We start from the raw sequence: 22,602 nt of genomic DNA, 5'->3' as shown, positions 1-22,602 counted from the left end.
CTGGGCTTGCAGTACTGGGCGTCACGTCACGGACTCCCCCCCCCCGCCCTTTCTCCTTTCCTCTCTTGATGCCGTCGCCCCGCCCCGTAAAGAGGTGCGACCAATAGGACCGCGCTCCTCTCAGCTCCGCGCTCTCTTACTGGCTCGCGGGGAAGGGGGAACCGACCTTGCCCGTGGAGAGGCGGCGGTAGCGAAGGCCGCTGTCAAGATGGCGGCCGGAGCGAAGAGGCGGCGGGCTCTGCAAGCTTCTCCCCGGCCGTTCTCCGCTTTCCCCGCCGCCCTCGCGGTGCTGCTTCTGCTTGGCTGCGGCCCAGCTTCTGCTGCTTCCGCCCCTGTGTGTCACCACCGCATCCCCAGCGCCAGGGAGGTGAGGCGGGTCTTTGGAAGCGGGGGGGGGGGGGGGGGCTAAGAGGGCGACACGGGATCTCCGCCTCGACCTGCGGATGCCAATGATGGTTAGGACTCGCCTTTGGCTTCCGCGCATCTTTCCGTCGGTTGCCGCGTTTGCAGCGTTGTCGGCCGCCTGTTTTGCCTGTTTTTCGCATTTGTGCTCGTAAAAGTTCCTGCTTTGAATGCAAGTGAGGATGGTGGGGACCGGTTTCGGAAATCTGATTTAAAACTCTCCGCTCCTCCACTTCCTTGGGATCCTTCGTTTGGGAATGCCGATGCGTGTCGCGGTTTGCAGCAAAGCAGTAACCTGTTGGTTGGTGCCGGTTGTCTCTTCCACGCATCCCAGCAACTTATTTTTTCCTAAGGAGGACCGCGAAACGCTGTGGGAAAATAGCTTTAAGCCGTGCCGCTCCGATATTTTTTGTCATTATGTTAGACTAAAGGCAGGAAATGGCTCTACAGTTTTGGTATTTACCTCGCGGGGCAGGTCCTTTTCCCGTTGTTTTGGGCGACTCAGCCTATTCTGCTGCTTTATTGTAGAAAGCCAAGGTGATCCAATTGACAAAATACTGAGATTAGAAGCTAGGCTTAGTTTTCTTTCTGAAGGAAACCGCTATGCTCTGTTCTTTAATTCTTCTCAGTACTGTTGCCACCATTTATGGCACAAATGATTCTCTTGACGTCTAAACTAATGATGCACTTAAAAAAAAAACACCCCATAAAAAACCACCCCATAGCACAAGTTAAAAATGGAAATAATCGTATTATTTATTTTGTTATTACCCACCCATTAAGATCCCATGGTCATTACTTTTCTCTAACAGAAAACTTGGTTTGTAAAAATGCTTGATATTTTCAGTGGTAATGGATTTAATAGAAAATCTTATCCTGTTTATGTGATTTTATTTTAGTGTATTCAATCAGACTTGGCTCCTAATTAAGCGTACATAGGATTATGGCCTAACAGAGAAGTTTAAGCTGTAAGACTCCTAGCAACAAGACAAATAGTTTCTTCCAATGGGGGGGGGGGTGACTCCCTCCCACCATAGAAATTTGGATGCAATATGTGTGGAATATAGCACTTATGTAATGCTCAGCTCATCATTGGAGGGTGATAAGAGGAATAACAAAAAAAAAAAAAAAGATTTGACTCCATATGGTCTGAATTTATATTGTTTATTAACAGTACTGTACGGGAATCTCTTTTCCGTCTCAATCACAGCAGCCTGTGTGTCACCACACGTTAGTGTGTCGGCTGCAGTGTAGGTACACTCCCCATGCTCCTCTTGGGGCTGGAAAGGGGTTAGTTTAACCTCTGGTTTGCTAGTAAAACTGTATTACTGTTTCACGAAATGATTCAAAACTGAATTCCTGTTTCACGAAATGGTGCATGTCTAAAAAGTGTGTCACCAACATGAAAAGTTTGGAAAGCTCTGTTTTAGATAGACGTTTAGCCTGTGGATGTGAGCTTAATCTGTAAAGGAAAATATGTTTAAAGTCTGCTTTGATGCCATGTAGACTTAACATCCATACATGACTTAACATCTGTACATGCATTTGTCCTGGAAGACAATAGGTTGTTTGGTAATAGTACTAAAAGTTTTCAGTAAAGTTTGTAAAAATAATAATAATCCGAAACAACTTCCAGACTTTGCCATGTGTTGTGGCCACCAGTAATCTGCTGGTGATGTAAAAACTTCTTCATCCAACTGTCCCATCGTCCCCCCTACCAGAGAGGCTGTGGCCTACATGCCAGGTGACAAAGACACCCACGGCATCTATAATAACCCTGCCAGCACCAGCCAAACCTGCCACCTTCCACCAGGCATACACAACCTGCTCTACTTGTTCATGACCAGTCATCAAGACATATGCACCAAAAGCATGCCCCAGCATGAAACTGTAAACAAACACACAGGCACACACTGGCACTCCCAAACAGTGATTACAACCCCACACTTGCAGCTGGCAGCCACATATGCCAAGGAAAAACGGCTACAGGGGCACAGCAATATGCAACAGTGACAAGCAACACACCGCCCCAAGGACGCATACACACTCCCCAAAGTGGGGAGGGGAGCAAGCCACATCCTCCCCCTCATAGGCAGGAGTTGAGCTTTAATATGTTACAACCGTGGCATGAACAAAATTACCAATTAGCACATAAACTACATAGATTTATAGTGCCTACTGGCATTATTTTGGATTTTGACTGATTAACAACTAGCCAGAAATTTCACCAAAATTAATAATTTTTGTTAATTCTTATATAGATTATTCAGACCTAATTTTTTAAAAGAACCATAATCTGTATATGTAGTCATTTTTAAATTCTACTTGTCCACGTACAAAGCCATGAATTGGTCTTTTCTGCCTAATGGCACAAATCACCAGTTCTAGACACAAACTGAATATCAAGAAAAGACTTGTTCCTCTCTCTTAATCAAATGAAATAATCTATTTCATAAGCTCTTGTGGGAACCCAAACTTTTCCAAAGCAACAAAAAAAACCCAGCAATATATTTTGTGAAATGCTTTCCCAGCATCAAGCAAAATAATTGCAGCCATGTCATTTCTATTACTATTTTTTATTGTTATAACCCTGGAACTTTATAGTAAGGGGGGGGGGGCAAAGGAAACTAGTAAATAAATCTGATAGATGCATCTGTTTTTTATATTTTTTGAAGAAAAAGTTATACATGTTATTTGTTGAGTCAAATCTATTTATTCTTTATTTAGGTTATCTATAAAGTTTATCTTAAGGAAAATCGTGTTATAAAGAGAAATGTGGATGAACAACTAAGAATTAAGACAGTATATGACAAAAGTATTGAGGAGTAAGTATAATGGCAGCCTTCTAAAATTCTTATTCTGAGTGGGAAGGGGCTGTTGGTCCTACCTGAGAGGTATTTCTGCGCACATGTGGAGATGCCTTCAGTTTTTAGTTCCTGCATTCAAGCACTAGGGAGAGCTCATGTCCAACCTGAGGACATCTTACCTGTACTGGAGAATTAGCTGATAGCTAGGAAGACCTGTCCACCTTCTACTTTCCTCACCAAACAAGTAGTCAAGGCAATAGGGAATACGTAGCTAAGGGGGACAGATTTGTGTTGCAGGACTGAGTCTGGAGTAACTGGTTTTATAGGTGGAAAGGGATTGGTTGATGATAGTATTTCATACAAATAGAAAAGAAACAATTCCCTCCCCTTATTGTTTTCTTTCTTCATAGATTGCCACCTGAAAAAAAGCACCTTATAAAGGTATGTGACTCTTCCTTCTTGCATGTATATCAGTCATGCCTATTGCTGAATGGAGTTCTAGTTTAATTGCACCAATCCACTGGTCTGCATGATCCGTGACTGTAAGTGGTATTCTAACTTTTCTAAACAGCTTTCCTGCTCCATATCTGAAACTGCTTTTGAAATTATTGCAGACCTAACATTGTGTGTTCTCCTAACCGTGGTTATGTGATCAGGAGCAAACTGACTTTTCTCCCTCCTCCTCCCTCTTTGGTGCAATTTCCACTCTCCCTTATCTTGGCAACTTTAACCAAAAGCAGCATTAAGAACTACAGAAATAATAAATGTGGTTTTAGCACTAGCCAGAGTTTGTGTATGAACCAAGTTCTGAAGTATGCTACAAATCTTAATTTGTGTCACCTTGCTGCAGATTTTGTTAAAGTTCAGGATACATGAGTATTGTCTGATAATACAATAAAATCAGCATCTCTTTATGCTTATCTCATTCAGTTCAAAGCTGTGAAAATATGCTTAGTAAGTGGAACTTCATTCTTTAGAATCTAGTTTCATCTCTCTCTTTTTTTTGGTGTAAAGAAACTTTTCTTTTCTGCACATTTAGAATAAGCTTTTCCCGCAAGCTATTTCCTATTTAGAGAAGACATTTCAAGTACGGAAACCTACTGGTACCATTCTATTAAGCAGGTATGTACATGGTTTAGTGTTGTTTAATAGTAAGTGTCAACATAAATCTGTATTTAAGATTATATTCTGCCTGTAGATCAGAATTGTTCCCACACACCCACACACCCAAAATACCCCACTAAGAGTAATTCCATTCTGATAAGTAAATTAACTTGGTTACATTGGTATACCTAGCTTCTCTGTTATGTGGGTTTATTCTATGCATCCATTTCATTGATAACTAAATCTGTAATTCTGATTTGTTTTAAGACAGTGTGTAACAAATGAATATTTAAGGAAGAAAGATGACCCTCACCGATACTGCCGAAAAGCATGTGCAGAATATACAAAGTGTGGTCCAGTCACAGTTCCTGAGGAACACCTGCAGGTAATTCTGTCCTCAGCGGCCCAGGTGTGGGGAACTTCCAGTTCATGGTTCAAAGATGGCCTTCCAGGCATCCTTCATTTTCAATAAGCCATGCCTACCTGCCCTGCACCTGATATCTTACATGAGGGGCAGGTAAGGGCAGGACTTTAAAGGAACAACTGGGACATGTTCCTTTGAGCAAGGTTTGCTTTTATTTGATTTGATCTGATCGATCTACACCCTAGCCTTTGTCAAAAATGGAGCACAGGGCAGCTTACAACAGCAATTATATAATACTATAATCATAATAAAACCACTCCTAAACCCAACAAATGAAAATGTAATGGACAGCAGCAATAAAGCTCTGGAGCACAAATAACACTTCATGATCCATATTCCTGGACAAATAAAAATATCTTAATTCTTAGCACATGTCTTATGAGAATGGTTGCACTATATATCCACAGTTAACATCCCTGGCCGGAAAAAACATAGCAGCTCTTATAAGTAGCAAATTTCTGAACAGAAGTTATGAGTCAACTGTGCCAGTCGTCACTTGCAAGGGTATAATCTTAAATCCCGTTATAGTATCACAATGAGAAGATTCCATTTCCTTTGGTACTTAACTGTGGTATCAAGGCAAATCAATCAGTGGCATCAAGCAAAGTGAAGTTAAGAAGAGCAAATAATGTTGCGAATCAACAGGGATGAGAGGACTAGGAGCTGAGTTCAACAGATTGGTGAGAGGATTGAATTTGCAGCTTGAGTGTAGAGAAATTGTGGGGTTCAGTAACACTCAAAAGTATATTATGTTGATGGACCTTGGCTACTTTAAAAATTTGTTTTCAGTTTTTAATGTCTTGTTTTTAAATGGACTTGAATGTTTTTTTCAGTTTCATTAAATAAAATAAGTTTTGGGCAGTCCCTGTGTTATACTTTTCAGTGTTTACTTCAGTGTTTTCTTTGAGTTAACAAAACAGCTGGATAAACCGGATGAAAGCTGCATTTTTAAAAACCTTGAACAGATCAAAAGTGATCATATATCTCGCCCAGTGTAAATTCTCTGGCACCAGATATTAAGGCTAAGCACAGTGCATGTAGACCATAGCAGACGATGTGCTTTGTACAATCTACATATGGGCAATGATAATAACATGTCACAATATAATGTACTACAGCATCTTCAGATGCTACACCATAGCTGTCAAGTTTTCCCTTTTCTTGCAAGGAATCCTATTCGGAATAAGGGAATTCCCCTTTTAAAAAGGGAAACATTGACAGCTATGTACTACACACACACACACCACACCTCACTTTCACAATCTGAAGGATGTCTCTGGATTGGAAGACAGTGTAGTAGGCATGAGAGCTTTCCAAAAGAAAAGCTGGAAGAAATGATTATGCATTCATTAATGTCATTCTCTATTTCAATATCATTTGGTCCTAACACACCTTGCCATTTTCTGAACTTTGGGCTCTTAAAAAGCATTTGTGGATTCCGGGAGGGTATAGCTTTCAAAAGCTATTTTAAAAAATAATCAGGTGCAACTATACCCTTTGGATATTGGCTGTGAGCAGTATTACAAAATCAATATAAGTGTGGCAAGTCATTGTCTTAATATCTTTCTTCCGTCAGATAAAGAAAAATAGAAAGGAGGATGGGTTGTATCTAAGTCATGCTCAAAGCAGGCCTATTAAATGGCTGGCTAGCTCAGTTGGTAGAGCATGAGACTCTTAATCTTAGAGTTGTGGGTTTGAGCCCCCTGTTGGGCAAAATAATCCTGCCTTGCAGGGGGTTGGATTAGATCACTCTTGTGGTCCCTTCAAAATGTACAATTCTGTGATTCTATAAATTAGTCATGGCCATTGATTTCAGTGCCTCAACTCAGAGCAGTTGGTTACCAAATTTCTTCTGTTAGACTGAAGACAGTTGTTAAATTATGTCTGTTTGAAACTAATTTCCTCTAAATTTATTGTCTTAGCAATGCAGGGCGTGTAATGAAATGCTGGATTGTGGACCTGTTGGTGTAAGAGACCAAGAAGGGGTTCGAGATGCTGACTTCGTGTTATATGTTAGTGCTCTGACCACTGAAAGGTGTGGCCAAGAAAATATTATTGCATATGCAGCATACTGTCAACTAGAAGCTGATATGGACAGGTAACATTTCCCCCCTCCAAATTAACTTTCATTTATAAGTGTACTGGTGTAATGACTTCCAAAGGTGGCTTTAACTGACCAGTTTACTAGATGAACTGCGCTGCTCAAATTAATGACTAATTCTTAATGGTACTAGAATTGTCTATTCTAAGTTCCTTTTTTGAGCAGTAGATGCCTGTGTTTGTAGCCTGAATCATGAAATTAGAAGAATCGCCTACTAAAGTAGATGTTGCACTCTTCATCTCTATTGTTTGCAGAGAAATCCAACATCTCTTTGTTACGAGATTTTACTAGCAATACCATTATCAAAATCTGTTTAATTTGTGGTCAGATGCGGGTTGAGTGAAAATATGTTTCACTCTGCTGCCCGTTGTGTAAATGGTGAAACTACAATTGCTTACGCGCTTTAGCATTCTAAATTTAGATTTTTGGTTGTTGTTGAGTGCATATTGTTTGTATTAATTTTTTAAGCTTAGCATGTTCCTAAGACAGTGAAGTTTTTATTCTATAGAAATATATTTTTCATTATTTCCCAGACCAATTGCAGGGTATGCTAATCTTTGTCCGAATATGATTTCAACCCAAGCACAAGAATTTGCTGGCATGCTGTCTACTGTGAAACATGAAATCATTCATGCACTGGTAAGCTATGTTATTTGTTGCATTCATTTAAAATACTAGCAACATCTTTGTGTTGCACCATGCAAAAAATTATTTGTTTTTGTTTCTCTTCTAAAAGACATAGATATGAACTTAGCCTACACTGTATGTTTATTTTACTTTCAGACAACTTTCTTTGTTGTTTTGAGGTTTGTTAACTTCTAGGCAAAACATGCTTTCTTATGTTGATGATAAATAATATAAATGACTTTGCATTGCCTTAAAGGGTTTTTCTGCTGGGCTGTTTGCATTTTATCGTGATGATGATGGAAATCCTTTGACTGCCCCATCTCAAAATGGATTGCCACCCTTTAATGAAAGGTATATATTGAAATCTATGTTGGACTTTATGAATCTGTGTAGTTTTGTTGAAGGAAGTGATGTGACTTAGTTGCAAAATAATTCTTTTGCCAACATTTTAATACCTTGTGACTCAGTGGGTTTGTTTCCTTGGCTGATTTTTCTTCCATGTCCTCTTTCATAGCCAGCTGTCATGAGCTTCACAGTTATCATGTTTAATATTATTATTTTTGAAATGCATTTAACATTTGCTGATGTCAGCCTGTTGATCATATTTAGAATTGATCCTGCTTGCCAGTCGAGTTAATTCAGTCTGCCTTCCTTACAGCCTTGGTGTATATCAATGGAGCAATAAAGTAGTAAATAGCGCTGTGCGGTTATGGGATGTACGGGGCAATAAGAAACTGCTTCACAATGTATTCCTTCTGATAACTCCTAAAGTAGTTGTAAGTATCATTTTCACTTTTTATCAGAATAAATCTAACTAACTTCCTCAGATAAGGACATCTACACAATTTGCCTTGCCTTCTTTAGGAGGTTTATCTAACACTTTGAGAATTATAGGAATAGCTTACTCCCAGTATCCCTGGCAAGCTGCTTACTGGTAAAATAATGCATGTCAAAAGGAATAATTCTCATTAGAAAAATGATCAATCCTTGTAATAGTAAAGTGTCTGGCCCTTTTCCAACTACTAGAGCACCAGAACAAGGCTACCCACAGACATGGGAGTGGGGTTGGTTCCGGATATCACAGGTGTGCCAAAGATATCAGTTCAAAGAAATGAGAGACCTAAAGGAAAGATCTCAAGCTGTGCATGGAAGCTGCCATCATGCCGCCATAGAACCTGAGTGGCATGAAGCCACAGCACAGACACAAAACTTCAGCACTGGGTTGCTGCTTGTATTCCTTCAGCCTACTAAAGCAGAAGGAAGTTGGGCAAAAGCCTGTTCACATTGTGGCTTGCATAGCTACCCGTTAGATATGCTTTTTCTCCTCCAAGTGATTCAAATAACCGAATCATTCTGAAAACTTTAAATTATGGGTTTTATGAGATCAGAACATGTTATGTTTTTCATATAGGTGAATTAATTTTTAAGCTTTTTTATTATTATTATTCTCAGGTTCATGAACTTTAAATAGTATTTCTTACTAGCAGCTTCCATCTCCGGCTCGCTCCATTCACTAACCTCACCTACCCACCAACCCCTTTGACAATCCTCCCTTCTCCATGTATATGTAACCCCTCCTCCCTTTACACCTTGCCCTTCCCCTCACCCCAAGCTTTAAAGGAGGGGCTTTTTTTTGCCCAATACCACTCTCTGAAGTGCCTCCTCCCTCCATTAACAATTGTTGCAGCTGTATTTAACAGGGGAAGCACTTCAGGGAGCTGCTGGGCAAATCACTCTATGAAGTGCCTCTCTTCCCAAACATCTTGCCTGGGGCACCTGCCACCCACACTGCTTGCTTGCCTACCTGTTCTGCCGTCCAGCATGGCTGCCTATTGCCAGTCATGTGAACCACATTATGATAGCAGCCTTACATTTCAACACATGTAGGAAGAAGAATTGGGGGACCCTTTTCATTGGAAATCTGTGCAAGATGAAGGAAGCCCCTCCTGGGAACTTAAAATATGGGGGGGGGGTTTAGTTTTGATTCTCAAGGAAGGGTATTGCTAATTATTTTGACAGCGGTCTTCTGGTGCATCTTTTTGAAGGAGGAGGCCCGAAAACACTTTGGATGTCAATTTCTAGAGGGGATGGAACTTGAAAATCAAGGTGGCATGGGTACAGAGCTCAATCATTGGGAAAAGAGATTGTTGGAGGTCAGTACAGCTAATTATAATACAGTAGCTATTGGGTTTTTTGCGAGGTGATCATAGACTGAAATGCAGGTTTTTGTGATATCGGATACTTTGTCTCCAGGATGACAGATTGATGAAAGTTTAAAAGATCACTGGAAAGATTCCTTCCCCCATCATCAGATTTTATTTAATCTTTCCCTTAGAACTTGTTAATTGGACAGTCACTGCAATCTAGATAAAATGGGATTATATAAAGCAGTTTTTAAAAGAGGAGCAGCACAGCTTGCTTTGTGAAAGAATACTATGCATTATAAAGAATATATATTGAATATGTAAAGAAGATATATTGTAATTATTACCTTTGTCTTCATTTGTCTTTACCTTTCCACTCTGCCATTTCTTACTATTTGTTTTAAATGAGCAGTACCAGAGGAGCAATTTAGGGCAGTCCCCTAGTGTTTGACTACATGCAACTCCTCATTATGTGGTCAGTTTATACACTTATACCGTGATGAGAGGGCCTCCTACAGATATCAGCTCATCAGGAAGCCTGTCCCATACAGTGTGGGAATTAGACGTCTAGTGTGGCATGGAAGTGCCTACCCTTTGGAAACCACACCTTTATAAACCTGGGAGGTGCTATCTTCACTGGCTTTAAACACCTATTGAATCCTCAATCAGGCCTCCTAAGTGGAGATGAAGACTATCTCAGACTTTATCTGAATTGGCTTAGGAATAGCACTTACATGTAAATCACTTCAGACCATTTCATGGGGAGGGATCATAAATGAAATAACCAAGAAAATGTTAGAAACAATTAATGGGCCTATGTAATAAGTGTTTATGCCCAAAGGTACACATTCTTCTCCCCAACCCCAAAACGAGGAATGAGTTGCTGTTCTGTCACGAAGCTTACGGGTTTTTTGGGTGGTTACTTTCAGAATGAAGCTATGACTGGATCGCACACTCAGAACAGGGTCTTCTCCCGCATCACTTTGGCATTAATGGAAGACACTGGGTAAGGATGTATAGTTGGTTTTGGTTTTCTCATAAATATGCCTTGTTTGGACAGATCTTAAATACATAGTTAAGAAACTTATGTAGTTGGAGGTGTTTGAATTTTAGGCTTTGGAAACAATGCAACATTTCTATGCAAATCATTTTGTTGATATTGTTGCCGCTCCCTGTTCTTATAAATATTGGGGTTTCATGTGAAGTTTTGTCTTAAGATTAATCTTTCCATTCTGGATTTGCATCTGCCAATCAGCTATTTTTAATGCACGTGAAAAGCCTATACCTTGAGTTGGATAACTTAAATTCTAACATGAAATTGAAATCAAAATTTCTCCATTCATTTTCCATTTATCTGCTAGTGCAATGTGAAATTGTATAATCAAATTAAGGTTAAAAGGTAAAGGACCCCTGACCATTAGGTCCAGTCACAGACTACTCTGGGGTTGCGGCTCTCATCTCGCTTTACTGGCCGAGGGAGCCGGTGTACAGCTTCCGGGTCACGTGGCCAGCATGACTAAGCCGCATTTGGCGAACCAGAGCAGTGCACGGGAATGTCGTTTACCTTCCCGCTGGAGCGGTACCTATTTCTCTACTTGCATTTCGTGCTTTCGAACTGCTAGGTTGGCAGGAGCAGGGACCAAGCAACAGGCACTCACCCCGTCGCGAGGATTCGAACCGCTGCCCTTCTGATCAGAAAGCCCTAGGCTCTGTGGTTTAACCCAAAGCACCACCCACGTCCCTCAAATTAAGGATACTCCTGAACTAATTCTTGAGCATTTCCCTACAGTTGAAAGTGGATAATGGGGGATGGAAGAGGCTGGCAATAACTAGTCAGAGTTGAATTACCTTAGAGTGGCATTAGCGCTAACTGTTGAAATCTCCCCCCCCCCTTCATTGTTTATTCCTTCATTGAAAGAGAAGAGCAATTCCATTTTTTGGCGTTATTTCTTAAGCCAGAAGAGGAGCAGCAATCTTGGAGGTGACAATACGTCTGCCTGTTTGTAGAAATGCATTTGCCTTTTCTTGCTCTACCTGCATTAGGAAATGGTTCATATTGGGTAGCTTGATTAACACATGCAAGAGCTTTGAAATGACTTTTTGCTGACTGTTCAGAAGTGCAATAATAGCATTTCTGTTTCAACATATGTTTACAGCTGGTATAAAGCCAATTACAACATGGCAGAAAAGCTTGATTGGGGCCGAGATAAAGGCTGTGACTTTGTGATGAAAAGCTGTAAGTTTTGGATTGATCACAAGAGGAGAAGGTAAGAATATGTTTCTTTAGATTGAATGTTCTGTGATGCCAGTGGCATTGCAATAGCCTATTAATGTTTGTCTGGTTAGTGGTGATTTTTTTTGTTAAGTGTTGTATAAAAAGATTTTAAGTTCCCTTATTGTGGTTTTCAACTTTATTCACAGGAAAGAATTGGTGGATCCATATTGTGACACTCTGCGGACTAATCCATTGCAGCTAACCTGTAGACAGGACCAAAGAGCAGTGGCAGTGTGCAATTTACAGAAATTCCAACAACAGCTTCCTCAGGAATATCAGGTATAAAGGGTGTGACTCTATGTGAGTTCTATGAACCACCAGTCTCTTTCAGACATGAGAACAAGCAGAGGGGCTGGGCACTTCCTCCTTCTCTTCCAGTGCAACCACAAGGAAGAATTTGGAAGCTTTTGCTTCCATTTTAGATTCAGCTTGATTTGTTGTTGGATCACTTACAAACTGTAGTTTGTTGAAACAAGTCAACTTTAAATCATAGTTTAAACAGCTGGTTTGTTTCCACTCACCATAGTTAAGATTAACCGTCGTTTAGGGTTCAGACAACACACAGTCAAAAGAGAATGCATTTGTCGTGCTTAACAGACTTGTATGTGCAGTACCTAGCAATACTGTTGGTCCTAAAATAAAAATTATTAATGGCAATAGCAACTATAGCTTTGTGCTTTGGTTCTCTTTAACATGAATATAATATATGGAATGTGGGTTTCTGCCGTTGTTGTTAAAGTTTGCTATTACTACCAGGTGATGGTGATGATATGACTGTGCTTCTTCTACCTTCATAGCTGCCTCTGTCACTGTATCTTTTGCAGTATTTTGACCGTCTTTATGGGGTACCATCAGAAGATTTGCCTTATTATGGTGGGTCTGTTGAAATTGCGGACTTCTGTCCGTTCAGTCAGGAATTTAGCTGGCACTTAAGTGGTGAATTTCAGCGAAGTTCAGACTGTAGAATACTCGAAAATCAACCAGGTCAGTTGGTTTTGTGTTTATTTTTTCCTTTAATATCTTTCAGAAATTTTGGGTTCCAATATAAGGGAAACCCATAGCTTCTTTAGCTTAACCCATGGTTGTCATGTTGCATATGTATCTGAGTCTACCCAGGTTTGTTTCAGGCTCAGAAACTAGGATCTGAAATCATAGTCTGAAGCTGGTTAGCAGTCCACAGTATGTGTTAACAGTGCTTTCCTGGTTTTTTTAGATCCTTTCAAAAACTATGGTGCAGAGAAATATGGACCAAATTCTGTGTGTCTCATTCAGAAGTCAGCTTTTGTTATGGAACAATGCAGAAAGAAACTCAGTTACCCTGACTGGGGCAGTGGCTGTTACCAGGTAACTGCAGGAGCTCTTAATTTAAGGTTGCATTTTGTAAAGTTGTGCTGTTTAGAAATCATTATTGCTCTTAATTAGTCGTTACATGTTTCTATATTTGTATCTACCGTATTTTTCGCTCTATAACACGCACCTGACCATAACACGCACATTGTTTTTAGAGGAGGAAAACAAGGGAAAAAACATTCTGAATGAAACAGTGGATGTATCATTTTTGTGCTTCATGCTGTGGCCACAGACATGTGATCTGATGGTGAATTTGGGGTGACCCAATGCAAAAATCCTGAGAATCCCTGTGGATCCATGCTTTGTAACCACGTTTTTGCACCATTGCAGCCCCAGGCAACAGTGGGTGTGTGATTTTTGGGGGGCAGGCTGTAGCCATGGACATGCTATGTGATCTGATGGTGAATTTGGGGTGACCCAATGCAAAGATCCTGAGGATCCATGTAGATCCATGCTTTTTAACCACGTTTTTGCACCATTGCAGCCCCAGGCAACAGTGGGTGTGTGATTTTTGGGGGGCAGGCTGTAGCTGTGGACATGCTGTGTGATCTGATGGTGAATTTGGGGTGACCCAATGCAAAGATCCTGAGGATCCATGTGGATCCATGCTTTTTAACCACATTTTAAGTGGGGAGGGAAGGAAAAACACAGAACGGACAAGGAGCACGAGAGGGGTGTGCAGAGAAGCAGCTGGCTAAGAATGCAGGAGAGGGGTATAACGGGAGGGAGGAAAGGAAGGCAAAAGTTTTCCCTCACCTACCCACCCAAGCCAGCCAGCTAGCGCGCGCGCGCTCTCTCTCTCTCTCTCTCTCTCTCCCTCCTGCATGTTTTCAGCAGCACAGAGCACAGAGACGACACTCTGCTTTCCCCTCTGCTTGCCTGGAGGGGAGGGGCTTTCCCTGCTCTTTGTTCCGTTTGAGCAAACACAGCAAGGAAACAGAGGTGGGTGGGCAGTAAGACCCTGAGGCAGAATGCAGGAAAGCAGCCGCTTCCTCTTTTCAGGTTTCCCTTCTCCGAGACGCGCGATTTGATTTTTGCCTGATTTTTTTTGCCTCCCCTCGCGCCATTTGGCTCCAGGGACCACACATTCGCTCAATAACACGCACAGACATTTCCCCTTCCTTTTTAGGAGAAAAAATCTGCGTGTTATAGAAGGAAAAATACGGGGTGATTGTATTAGACCAAATTACATGTTTCTATATTTGTATCTAATTGTATTAGACCAGATAGTCATGTGGAAGTCAAAATATCTCCCTACCTCATGCCCATTAGTTTTATGCCAACAGTATAAGTCTCTAAAGTGAGCAGATACCCTCTTACATGGCCTGACCAACAATCTGTCATCTTCCAAATCTGCATGCAAACAAGTGAAGGTACACACAAATTGTTCTAGCTTTTTCCTTTTGACAGCTCGACTACAAGCAACATGTCTCTTAAAAGACTTGGTTTAAAAATTAAATAAATGCATGCAATAATCTAGCTAGTCCAACTTTATTTCTTAGGTTTCTTGTTCTCCCCGTGGGCTGACTGTTTGGGTCAAGGATGAGTCATATTTGTGCAGTCGCTCAGGTCAAATCCTAACAGTGAATATTCAGATGAATGGATGGGTACATATTGGGAACCTAGTTTGCCCAGCGTGTTCAGACTTCTGCGATTTCTGCCCACCTGAGCAGGATCCTCCTCCAGTTGCTAATTTAACAAGACTCACATCTATTGGTAAGCAACCCTTCAAAAGTCATTAAGTGAAATAGAGAGTTCTTGTTTTGTTTTGCTGTGATGTTCTTTGTAGCATTTTCAGAATTATATTCCTAGCAAACAGGAGAACTAGTTCACTTTTTTACACTACAGTGGTTTTAGAGGAGAAGAGCAGGACCAAAACAGACAATTCAATTAGGCTTTGGAAAACTCTTTCCCCCTCCTTCTCTTCCTTTAGTTTGGAAAAATGATGAATTGAAGTTTAGACTCTCAAAGAGCATCTGCATCTATTCCTGTTTGTCAAGGACTATTTTGAACAGCATCTGCAAAAGTACTTAAAGTATGCTAATACCATTTTAACATTTGTTTTAGATTTGTGTTCCTGTTCCCCTAGCCTGGTAGTAACCCTATGGCTATTGATGGCGAACTTGCTTCCGCTACTGGCTGGATTTCTTCTTTGTGCATGGAGTTAAACTGGGCTCCCAGGTTAGCCCATAGACTACATCTAGAGTACACTCCATTTGAGTTCTTCTCAAAGGCAGCTATCCAGAAGAGCAAACACATCTCCACCTGCCTTGTGGCAAGAAGGCCGGCTGATCACAGGCAGAAGGTGCTGGAGAAACAGCCTCCATCCCAAGAGAGGCGAAGTTTACAGCGTCATCTCAATAAGTGCCAGTATTAAAGTTTTGTTTTTACATTGGTAACAAATTGTGGGGAACAAAATCGCCAGTAGTGTTATGTTGCCACTGGTCTGGAGCACTCTTGATAGGCAGAATTCTCTGAGACTGGTAGCAGAATTTTTGGCATCCTTAGAGATATACCTCAGAGTTTCCTTTAATTTAAAAGCCATGAAAATAAGTCGCCATCATTGCTAATAACTTGAGCCTAGTGTGGCTTTATGGATTCTTGCAGATGTATCCAAAGAATTAGCCTTTTGGTACAGCTTTAGGATGCTTCCAGAACTGTTATTTGCTTTGTACACTCTGGTGATTTGAAGATACAGTGGTACCTCAGGTTAAGTACTTAATTCATTCCAGAGGTCCGTTCTTAACCTGAAACTGTTCTTAACCTGAAGCAACACTTTGGCTAATGGGGCCTCCTGCTGCTGCCGCGCCGCTGGAGCACGATTTCTGTTCTCATCCTGAAGCAAAGTTCTTAACCTGAAGCACTATTTCTGGGTTAGCGGAGTCTGTAACCTGAAGCGTATGTAACCTGAGGTACCACTGTATTCTCTGAAGTATCTGCTGCTCAGAATATGGAGGAACTTTTCAATAGCTGCACATCATGCACTTTTGATATTCTAAATAATGAAAATATTTAATCTCCCCTTAACTTGTTGAAGACCAACCACTAAACTAAAGTATTATGCTGTAATTTTGATGGACTTAAGCCTTCAATCCTAAGCATACTTACTAGGAAGATTTGCATCCTAGCAAGCATGTTTAGGATTGAACATTCCTAAGTAAACTTGTTTTGGGTTAGGTTACTCATGTTCAGTTTCTTACAAGGTAATTTGAAGAAAGGAGTAGCCCTCGTTCATTTCACTGCATTGGCCTTCTTCAAATGCTGGTATACAGCCAGTCCTTAGGGGGGTTTTCCACACACTTAGGTGAGTAGGCCAGGTGAGTAGGCCAGAGGAAGAGTGAAATCACTGAATTCATAATTAAGTTTGAGGGGGCTTTAAAAAACAACAACACCAAACTGTGATACTTACAGATTCCATACTGACACCTTTGGGGCCAAAATGTGGGTTTCTATTATCAGGGGTCCTATTCTGGTTCTTGGGTGAAAGAATTGCTGAGCTCAATTATGTTGGGTACATGAAGACTTGTAAACTTCCTTTTTTTTTAAAGTATGCTGCTTGTGCCACGAAGAAATTGCTAAAAGTCAGTCAGTGAGCAACTTGTAGATGAAGAATCTGTTCCCATGAGACTGAAAAACCCTCAGGGATCATAGTTCTGATAACTTTCCTTTCTTGCAACTGGCACAAATTGGTTTTGCCTTGGGACTGGAGGGGTTCACACCTGGTCCTGCTGAGCATTCTGATCCATTGAAAGCAGTGCTGCACTAGGAGAAGCAAATGTTTACCTAAATCTTCCAGTCCTCTCAAAAAGTGTGCAGTGGTAGCAGGCTGATCAGCATAGTGAGATCAGAAACTTGAGTGGAATCAGGTGAACTCTTCCATTAACAAGAAATGCAGTCTCTTTGAAGAAAGTACATTGGGAGTGGCTAACCTGTGGCTAACCAGATGTTGGACCATAACTTGGATGGTCAACGGTCCAAATACAGCTAAAGGTTGGCCACCCCTGCTCTAATAGTGCCTGCTAGATTTCTTTTCTTAAAATAAACCTTATTTTTACAAAGAGGGTTTGTGTGAATACAGCTAGTCAGTAAACTGCTTCCTACCTGAAGCATGAGAAAGCTGACTGAAGCATTTGAGAGGGGATTTCCTCCAATGATGTGAATATGTGTACACTACTATAAATATACTATTTATATTACACACGACATTAGCCTTAAATAAGCGGGGGGCGGGGGAGGGAAGGCATGGAAATAGCAATAAAATATTAGGGTTAAGAAATGCTTTAAATATGTCCAATTTGAATATGAATGAGAATTCTCTAAATAGATCTATAGCTCAACTAATAGGAAATGGCTCCATGGAACATGGAGTAAAGACTAATTTTTATCTGTGCAATAATAATAGAACTTAAATAGCATCTTGTAAGGATGCTTTTATATACTTGAACATTTTTCTCATTGTTTGTCTTGAAGCAGAAAAATTGCACTGTATCAACTTTTGGGCTAACTTTGTGTATAGGCATTTTTACCAATGTTAATGAATTTGTGTCGTAAAAATAGAACATTGTCCTGTTTGAGAAACGGTTTCTCTTCTGCTAGGCATTTGTCCATCTGAGAATGTAATGAAATGGAGAAATATCTAAAGGTCCCCGTAAAAGTTGCAAGTTTGTAAATATGTTAGCCCAGAACTTAAGAGAGCATTTGGCTGTGTTACCTTCCAGCTCCTTTGCATGCAGCTATTAGTTGCTTTTATGCATCTTGTGAAAGCAAAATACAGTTTTAATATGAGCTGCTAGTTATATCTGAGAACATGGTAGCAATTTATAATCCACAGCCCTAACCGATGTGACTGGTATTGATTACTGTGTTTAAAGAAATGCTCCTCAGTTAAAATAGAAGTAGTCTATTCTCCTCTATGAGTTAGACAAATTCTGGTTGATTAGCAAAGGTAAACACATCTAAAACATATTTTACTGTTATAGAACAATCTCATGTGCAGGAAGCAAGGTCTGCTTCCACTGCTGTTACCGTTGTAGATATCTCAACTGCTTCTGGACATTTTTCTGAGCAGGGGGTCACAAGTCCTTGGGCACATTTGCCAACCAGAGAAGCTGTTATGGGCAGCACACTCGCCCTTCCTCCTAAAATTAGGCTTGGCAAAAAGCATGTTTGTTGCCCTGCCTCACCCAAGCATTGTGGCAGGGAGAACAAGCAACCCAACCTTCCTGTAGAGGGCAGCTGGAGAAACAAGAGCTATCTATTTATATATCACCTACAAGCCAAAATGGCATCAACCTTCCTTTGCAATTGCAGTCTGCAGAAAGAAAAGCCTTCTATTGGAGTGGCATTTTTGGAAAGGGAGCATCATGCCTGGGAGGAAAAAGGATAATCCTTCCCTCTCCAAATAATTTCCCATGGTACAATGTACATGTGTATGTACACGTGTATGTATGCATGTGTGTCATGTTAGCAACTCCAAGATGCAAGAGGGTAGCTCATCATGAGAGGATCATTGGGAGTTGATGCTATGCTTGAGACATTCATAAAATGTATTAACTGCTTCTCGCCTCTGATTAGACAAATTAGATTAGATTCTGCAGTAGAATAATGTTTCCCACACTGGAACAAATAATTTCATAAAACTGCCTCTCTGTTTCAGGTACGTTTTGTTCTTTGGGGATGCATTGAGATTTCAAGTTTATTAGAATGAGATTGAGTGTTTCATCAAAAATGGGTCAGGGTGGTGTTTGTTTTTTAAAGACAGCAAAAGTAGCAGTAGGAAGCCATAGACTATTTCAAAACACAGAATATAAGAGCACATCCCTGACTCAGGACAGAAATCAGTAGATGCAGTTGAGTTAAACTGTATTTACATTTCAACTATTACTATCATTAATTAAATCTGTATACCGCCCTTCCTCCGAAGATTACAGGGTGGCTCACAATAGAAACCTGTTGTGTCCAGTTAAATACCCACAATTTTTCTAAATACAGTCGTACCTTGGATCCTGAACGCCTAGGTACTCAGACGTTTTGGCTCCCGAACGCCACAACCCCGGAAGTGAGTGCTCCTGTTTGCGAACATTCTTTAGAATCTGAAGGTCTGACGGGGCTTCTGCAGCTTCCGATTGGCTGCAGGAGCTTCCTGCAGCCAATCAGAAGCCGTGCTTTGGAAGTCGAACGGGCTTCCGAAATGGATTCCATTCGACTTCCAAGGTACGACTGTACAAAATAACACTGCCACCATTCTTCTTCTTCTTGGCAAGCACACAAACAATAGGTGCATTACTGTATTTAGCCTGACAAGACTCCTCACCATGTTGGCATTCACTAGCCTACCAGTCATTCTGATGAAATGTCATAAGGAAATATGACCTATGTTTTACTTGATACTATAGAATGCTGCATATCTTGGTTATGAGGAAGGAAATGAATGTTAAAGCGATCTACATAAAGCTGCTCATTTTAAATGTTTTCACTGTGTTAGGTCCCAGTTATTGTACAGATATGCTCAAAATAAACCTACTTGAAATATTAATTTTATCTAGACAAGTTTCTCCATGCCAGTGAGCTGTTTTCTATTTCAGGTTCACAACTTGAACTCGTGGGAGGGTTTTATGAGAGCATACTTACATTTTATCTTATTATTTTATTTTGTGTAGCTTGAATAAGGTATAGATTGTTTTTTTTTTTGGGGGGGGAAATCTTACCTATCTCTGCATATGTGGGCCAAAGCAGACGCTGTGCTTATCTGAATTAATTTCTATGAATGTTATACAGTTTATAGCTGGGTAGTTTAAAATCCAGTATAAGCTGTGGATGAGCAGTAGAGAACTGTCTGCGGATGCACATCTCTTGAGAACCAGGATCATGACTCAGAACAGTAATACAGTTAGAGTCCGTATATATGTGCAGTCTGTCACTCCGTAGTACAAAATGTCAACATAGATTTTTACATGTAAATTGTACTTTGCCGATTGATACAACATACTATTTATGCAGAACTATTCTTTTCCACTTCTTGTCATGAGTGGACTTCAGGCTGGATTATGTATGGTGTTTATATGTGCAATTGATTTTATTATTTTTAAAATATGTGGAAGATTCTTTTAGCATAAGCACTTTGAGCATTAGTGTCAAATTAAAGAACCTTGTCTTAAAAAAAAATCTTTGGTCCTTTTTCTTTACAGAAAACGCACACTTTCTAGAAAGAAATTGAGTTCTGTAGCAAGAAATGTAGAATACATTGCAACTGCTCCGAAAAAACTGAATTATGTGATAAGCATGCCATTATTTTAAACTTTTCAGTACTGTTCTACTTTGTTTTGATATCACTTTGGGATACCTCATGGGAATTATTTCATTCATAAATGAAATTGTAAACAAAAGATATTAAATGCCTCAGGGGAATTTGACCTAGCTTCCATGTGTGTTTAAGCTCCATATAACTGCATTTTCCTCCATGAGCTTACAAATTTTCCCTCAGGACTGTGAGGGAAAGCAGTTTGTCACTGATGGCATAGCTTTGTAGGGAAGCTACCAATAGGTATGCAGCTGAAAGAAGAGCTGAGAGTCAGCAGTGGACTGAGAAAGAGAAATCTAAGATGAGGGTGGGCAGAGGTGAAGTAGGATTTGAAGAACAGGGCAGAGGAAGTGGAACTGGTGGGGCAGATCTCCCCCATCCCTGCTGGAATCGGGGGAAAGACAGGAATCCCAAGGAGGCCAACAAAGAACAAGGCAGGCAGTGGGCAGGAAAGCATGGGACAAGATGTGGAGACATTGAAGGGAGGCAGAGACTGGCAAAACATCATATGATACCTAGAGCGTTTTGACTTGACAGTGACCTCCCTGCCAAGTTCTACCCCATTCAATTTCACAAGTTGATTTCCACTACCGAGCCAGGCTTTTTTGGCTTCAGTAGATCCAAGTTGAAACGTGTCACTCAGGGGAAAGAAAGCTTCAGAAATTAAAGACACTGCCTCAGGAGGTTCTTCACTCTTTCACTGGAGGTCTTTAACAAAAGGCTCAACAAGCGCACCTGAACAAGAACACACTCTTCTGTTCCATGTCCAAATTCTCATGAGTGACTTTGAGATTACACCCTCATTTTCAACTTACGAGCCCTATGTAATATCCTCCACTTCCCTGGCTTCTGAAGTTTATACTGAGATGTAGTATCTAGCGGACTTCACTTTCTGTGGAAATAGTTTTTCTGTATAGCCTGTGACAATGAACACATAGTACAGATGATATCGTTTTGCTTGCTTTTATTCAGCATGGTCAAACTGACAGAATCCTCATGCAGAGAGGCAAGTCACAACACTATCTTACATGTGTTCCGGATGACTTTGCAAACAAGTGATGAACTCTTTGATAGACTTCCCTTCATAGCAGATCAGGTAGATGTTCACAAATAATGGAAACCTGGGAGAAATGCAATTGCTAAGGTAAATTTTCATGCAAAATACAACCAATTTAAGTTTTTACCAGCAAGGTCATTTTTAGCTGGATTTTCCGTACATGGCTGATGCATGATGTAAACTTTATGATTAGATACAGGACAGAATACTATCGAAATATTTTAAAGCACTGTAGCAAGTATGAATGGGAGAGTATCAACTTCTGTTTCTCTGTGTCTCAAGTCCAGTTCTCAACATTTCCACGTCAATTTGCAAAATAAGAAGCCTCATGAAAATTCACCGGCATTTTAAAGCTGATTTCTCATTTTACACGTTATTTACAAATCAGTTTTCCATAATTTAATGCATGTTGTATGTTATTTTCACTTAGGTAAAGGTAAAGGTACCCCTGCCCGTACGGGCCAGTCTTGACAGACTCTGGGGTTGTGCGCCCATCTCACTTAAGAGGCCAGGGGCCAGCGCTGTCCGGAGACACTTCCGGGTCACGTGGCCAGCGTGACATCGCTGCTCTGGCCAGAGCCAGAGCCAGAGCTGCACACGGAAACGCCGTTTACCTTCCCGCTGGTAAGCGGTCCCTATTTATCTACTTGCACCCGGAGGTGCTTTCGAACTGCTAGGTTGGCAGGCGCTGGGACCGAGCAGCGGGAGCGCACCCCGCCGCAGGGATTCGAACCGCCGACCTTTCGATCGGCAAGCCCTAGGCGCTGAGGCTTTAACCCACAGCGCCACCTGCGTCCTATTTTCACTTAGATGTGCACTTTATCCTACTATATGCATTTTGTAAACATTGCTTGGCCATAGAACTACATGCAAAATTCAGAGAAGTGTGATGTTTGAATTATGAGTGTGTTTTGGTTCCCATACCTTCTCAGAAAGCGTGAATATTATGTAAATTCACCTTTAAATACAAACTAATCCCCCAACCCTAATGATGGCTCACAACAGAAGACA

At 40.8% G+C, this 22,602-nt stretch overlaps 2 protein-coding genes across 6 annotated transcripts in view; one reads left to right on the top strand and one right to left on the bottom strand.

Moving 5' to 3' along the window:
• Positions 1-177: 177 nt before the first annotated feature.
• Positions 178-16,775, top strand: LMLN (leishmanolysin like peptidase). Of its 2 annotated transcripts, none has more exons than XM_079993640.1 (17): positions 178-367; positions 3,130-3,227; positions 3,620-3,650; positions 4,249-4,331; positions 4,581-4,698; positions 6,660-6,835; positions 7,372-7,477; positions 7,722-7,816; positions 8,124-8,241; positions 9,511-9,618; positions 10,539-10,615; positions 11,766-11,876; positions 12,031-12,163; positions 12,709-12,868; positions 13,098-13,228; positions 14,737-14,950; positions 15,302-16,775. In XM_079993640.1, the coding sequence occupies exons 1-17, from the start codon at positions 209-211 to the stop codon at positions 15,400-15,402; spliced, it is 2,019 nt and encodes a 672-aa protein (XP_079849766.1). In that variant the 5' UTR covers positions 178-208; the 3' UTR covers positions 15,403-16,775. The 2 variants fall into 2 exon arrangements, with proteins under 2 accessions (XP_079849766.1, XP_079849767.1); XM_079993641.1 differs by lacking the exon at positions 178-367 and adding an exon at positions 430-873.
• A 4,708-nt stretch (positions 16,776-21,483) lies between these two features.
• LOC307226051 (glycerol-3-phosphate dehydrogenase 1-like protein) overlaps positions 21,484-22,602 on the bottom strand; it is a 31,852-nt gene continuing 30,733 nt past the window's right edge. For all 4 annotated transcript variants that reach the window (XM_079994473.1, XM_079994472.1, XM_079994474.1 and 1 more), the window contains one exon: positions 21,484-21,655. In XM_079994473.1, coding sequence (XP_079850599.1) covers positions 21,559-21,655 — 97 coding nt within the window. In that variant the 3' untranslated portion in view covers positions 21,484-21,558. The remainder of the gene's footprint in view (positions 21,656-22,602) is intronic.

Source organism: Podarcis cretensis, assembly GCF_951804945.1.
Source record: "Podarcis cretensis genome assembly, chromosome: 1".
Lineage (NCBI taxonomy): Eukaryota > Metazoa > Chordata > Lepidosauria > Squamata > Lacertidae > Podarcis > Podarcis cretensis.
This window is presented reverse-complemented; position numbering and strand designations above follow the sequence as displayed.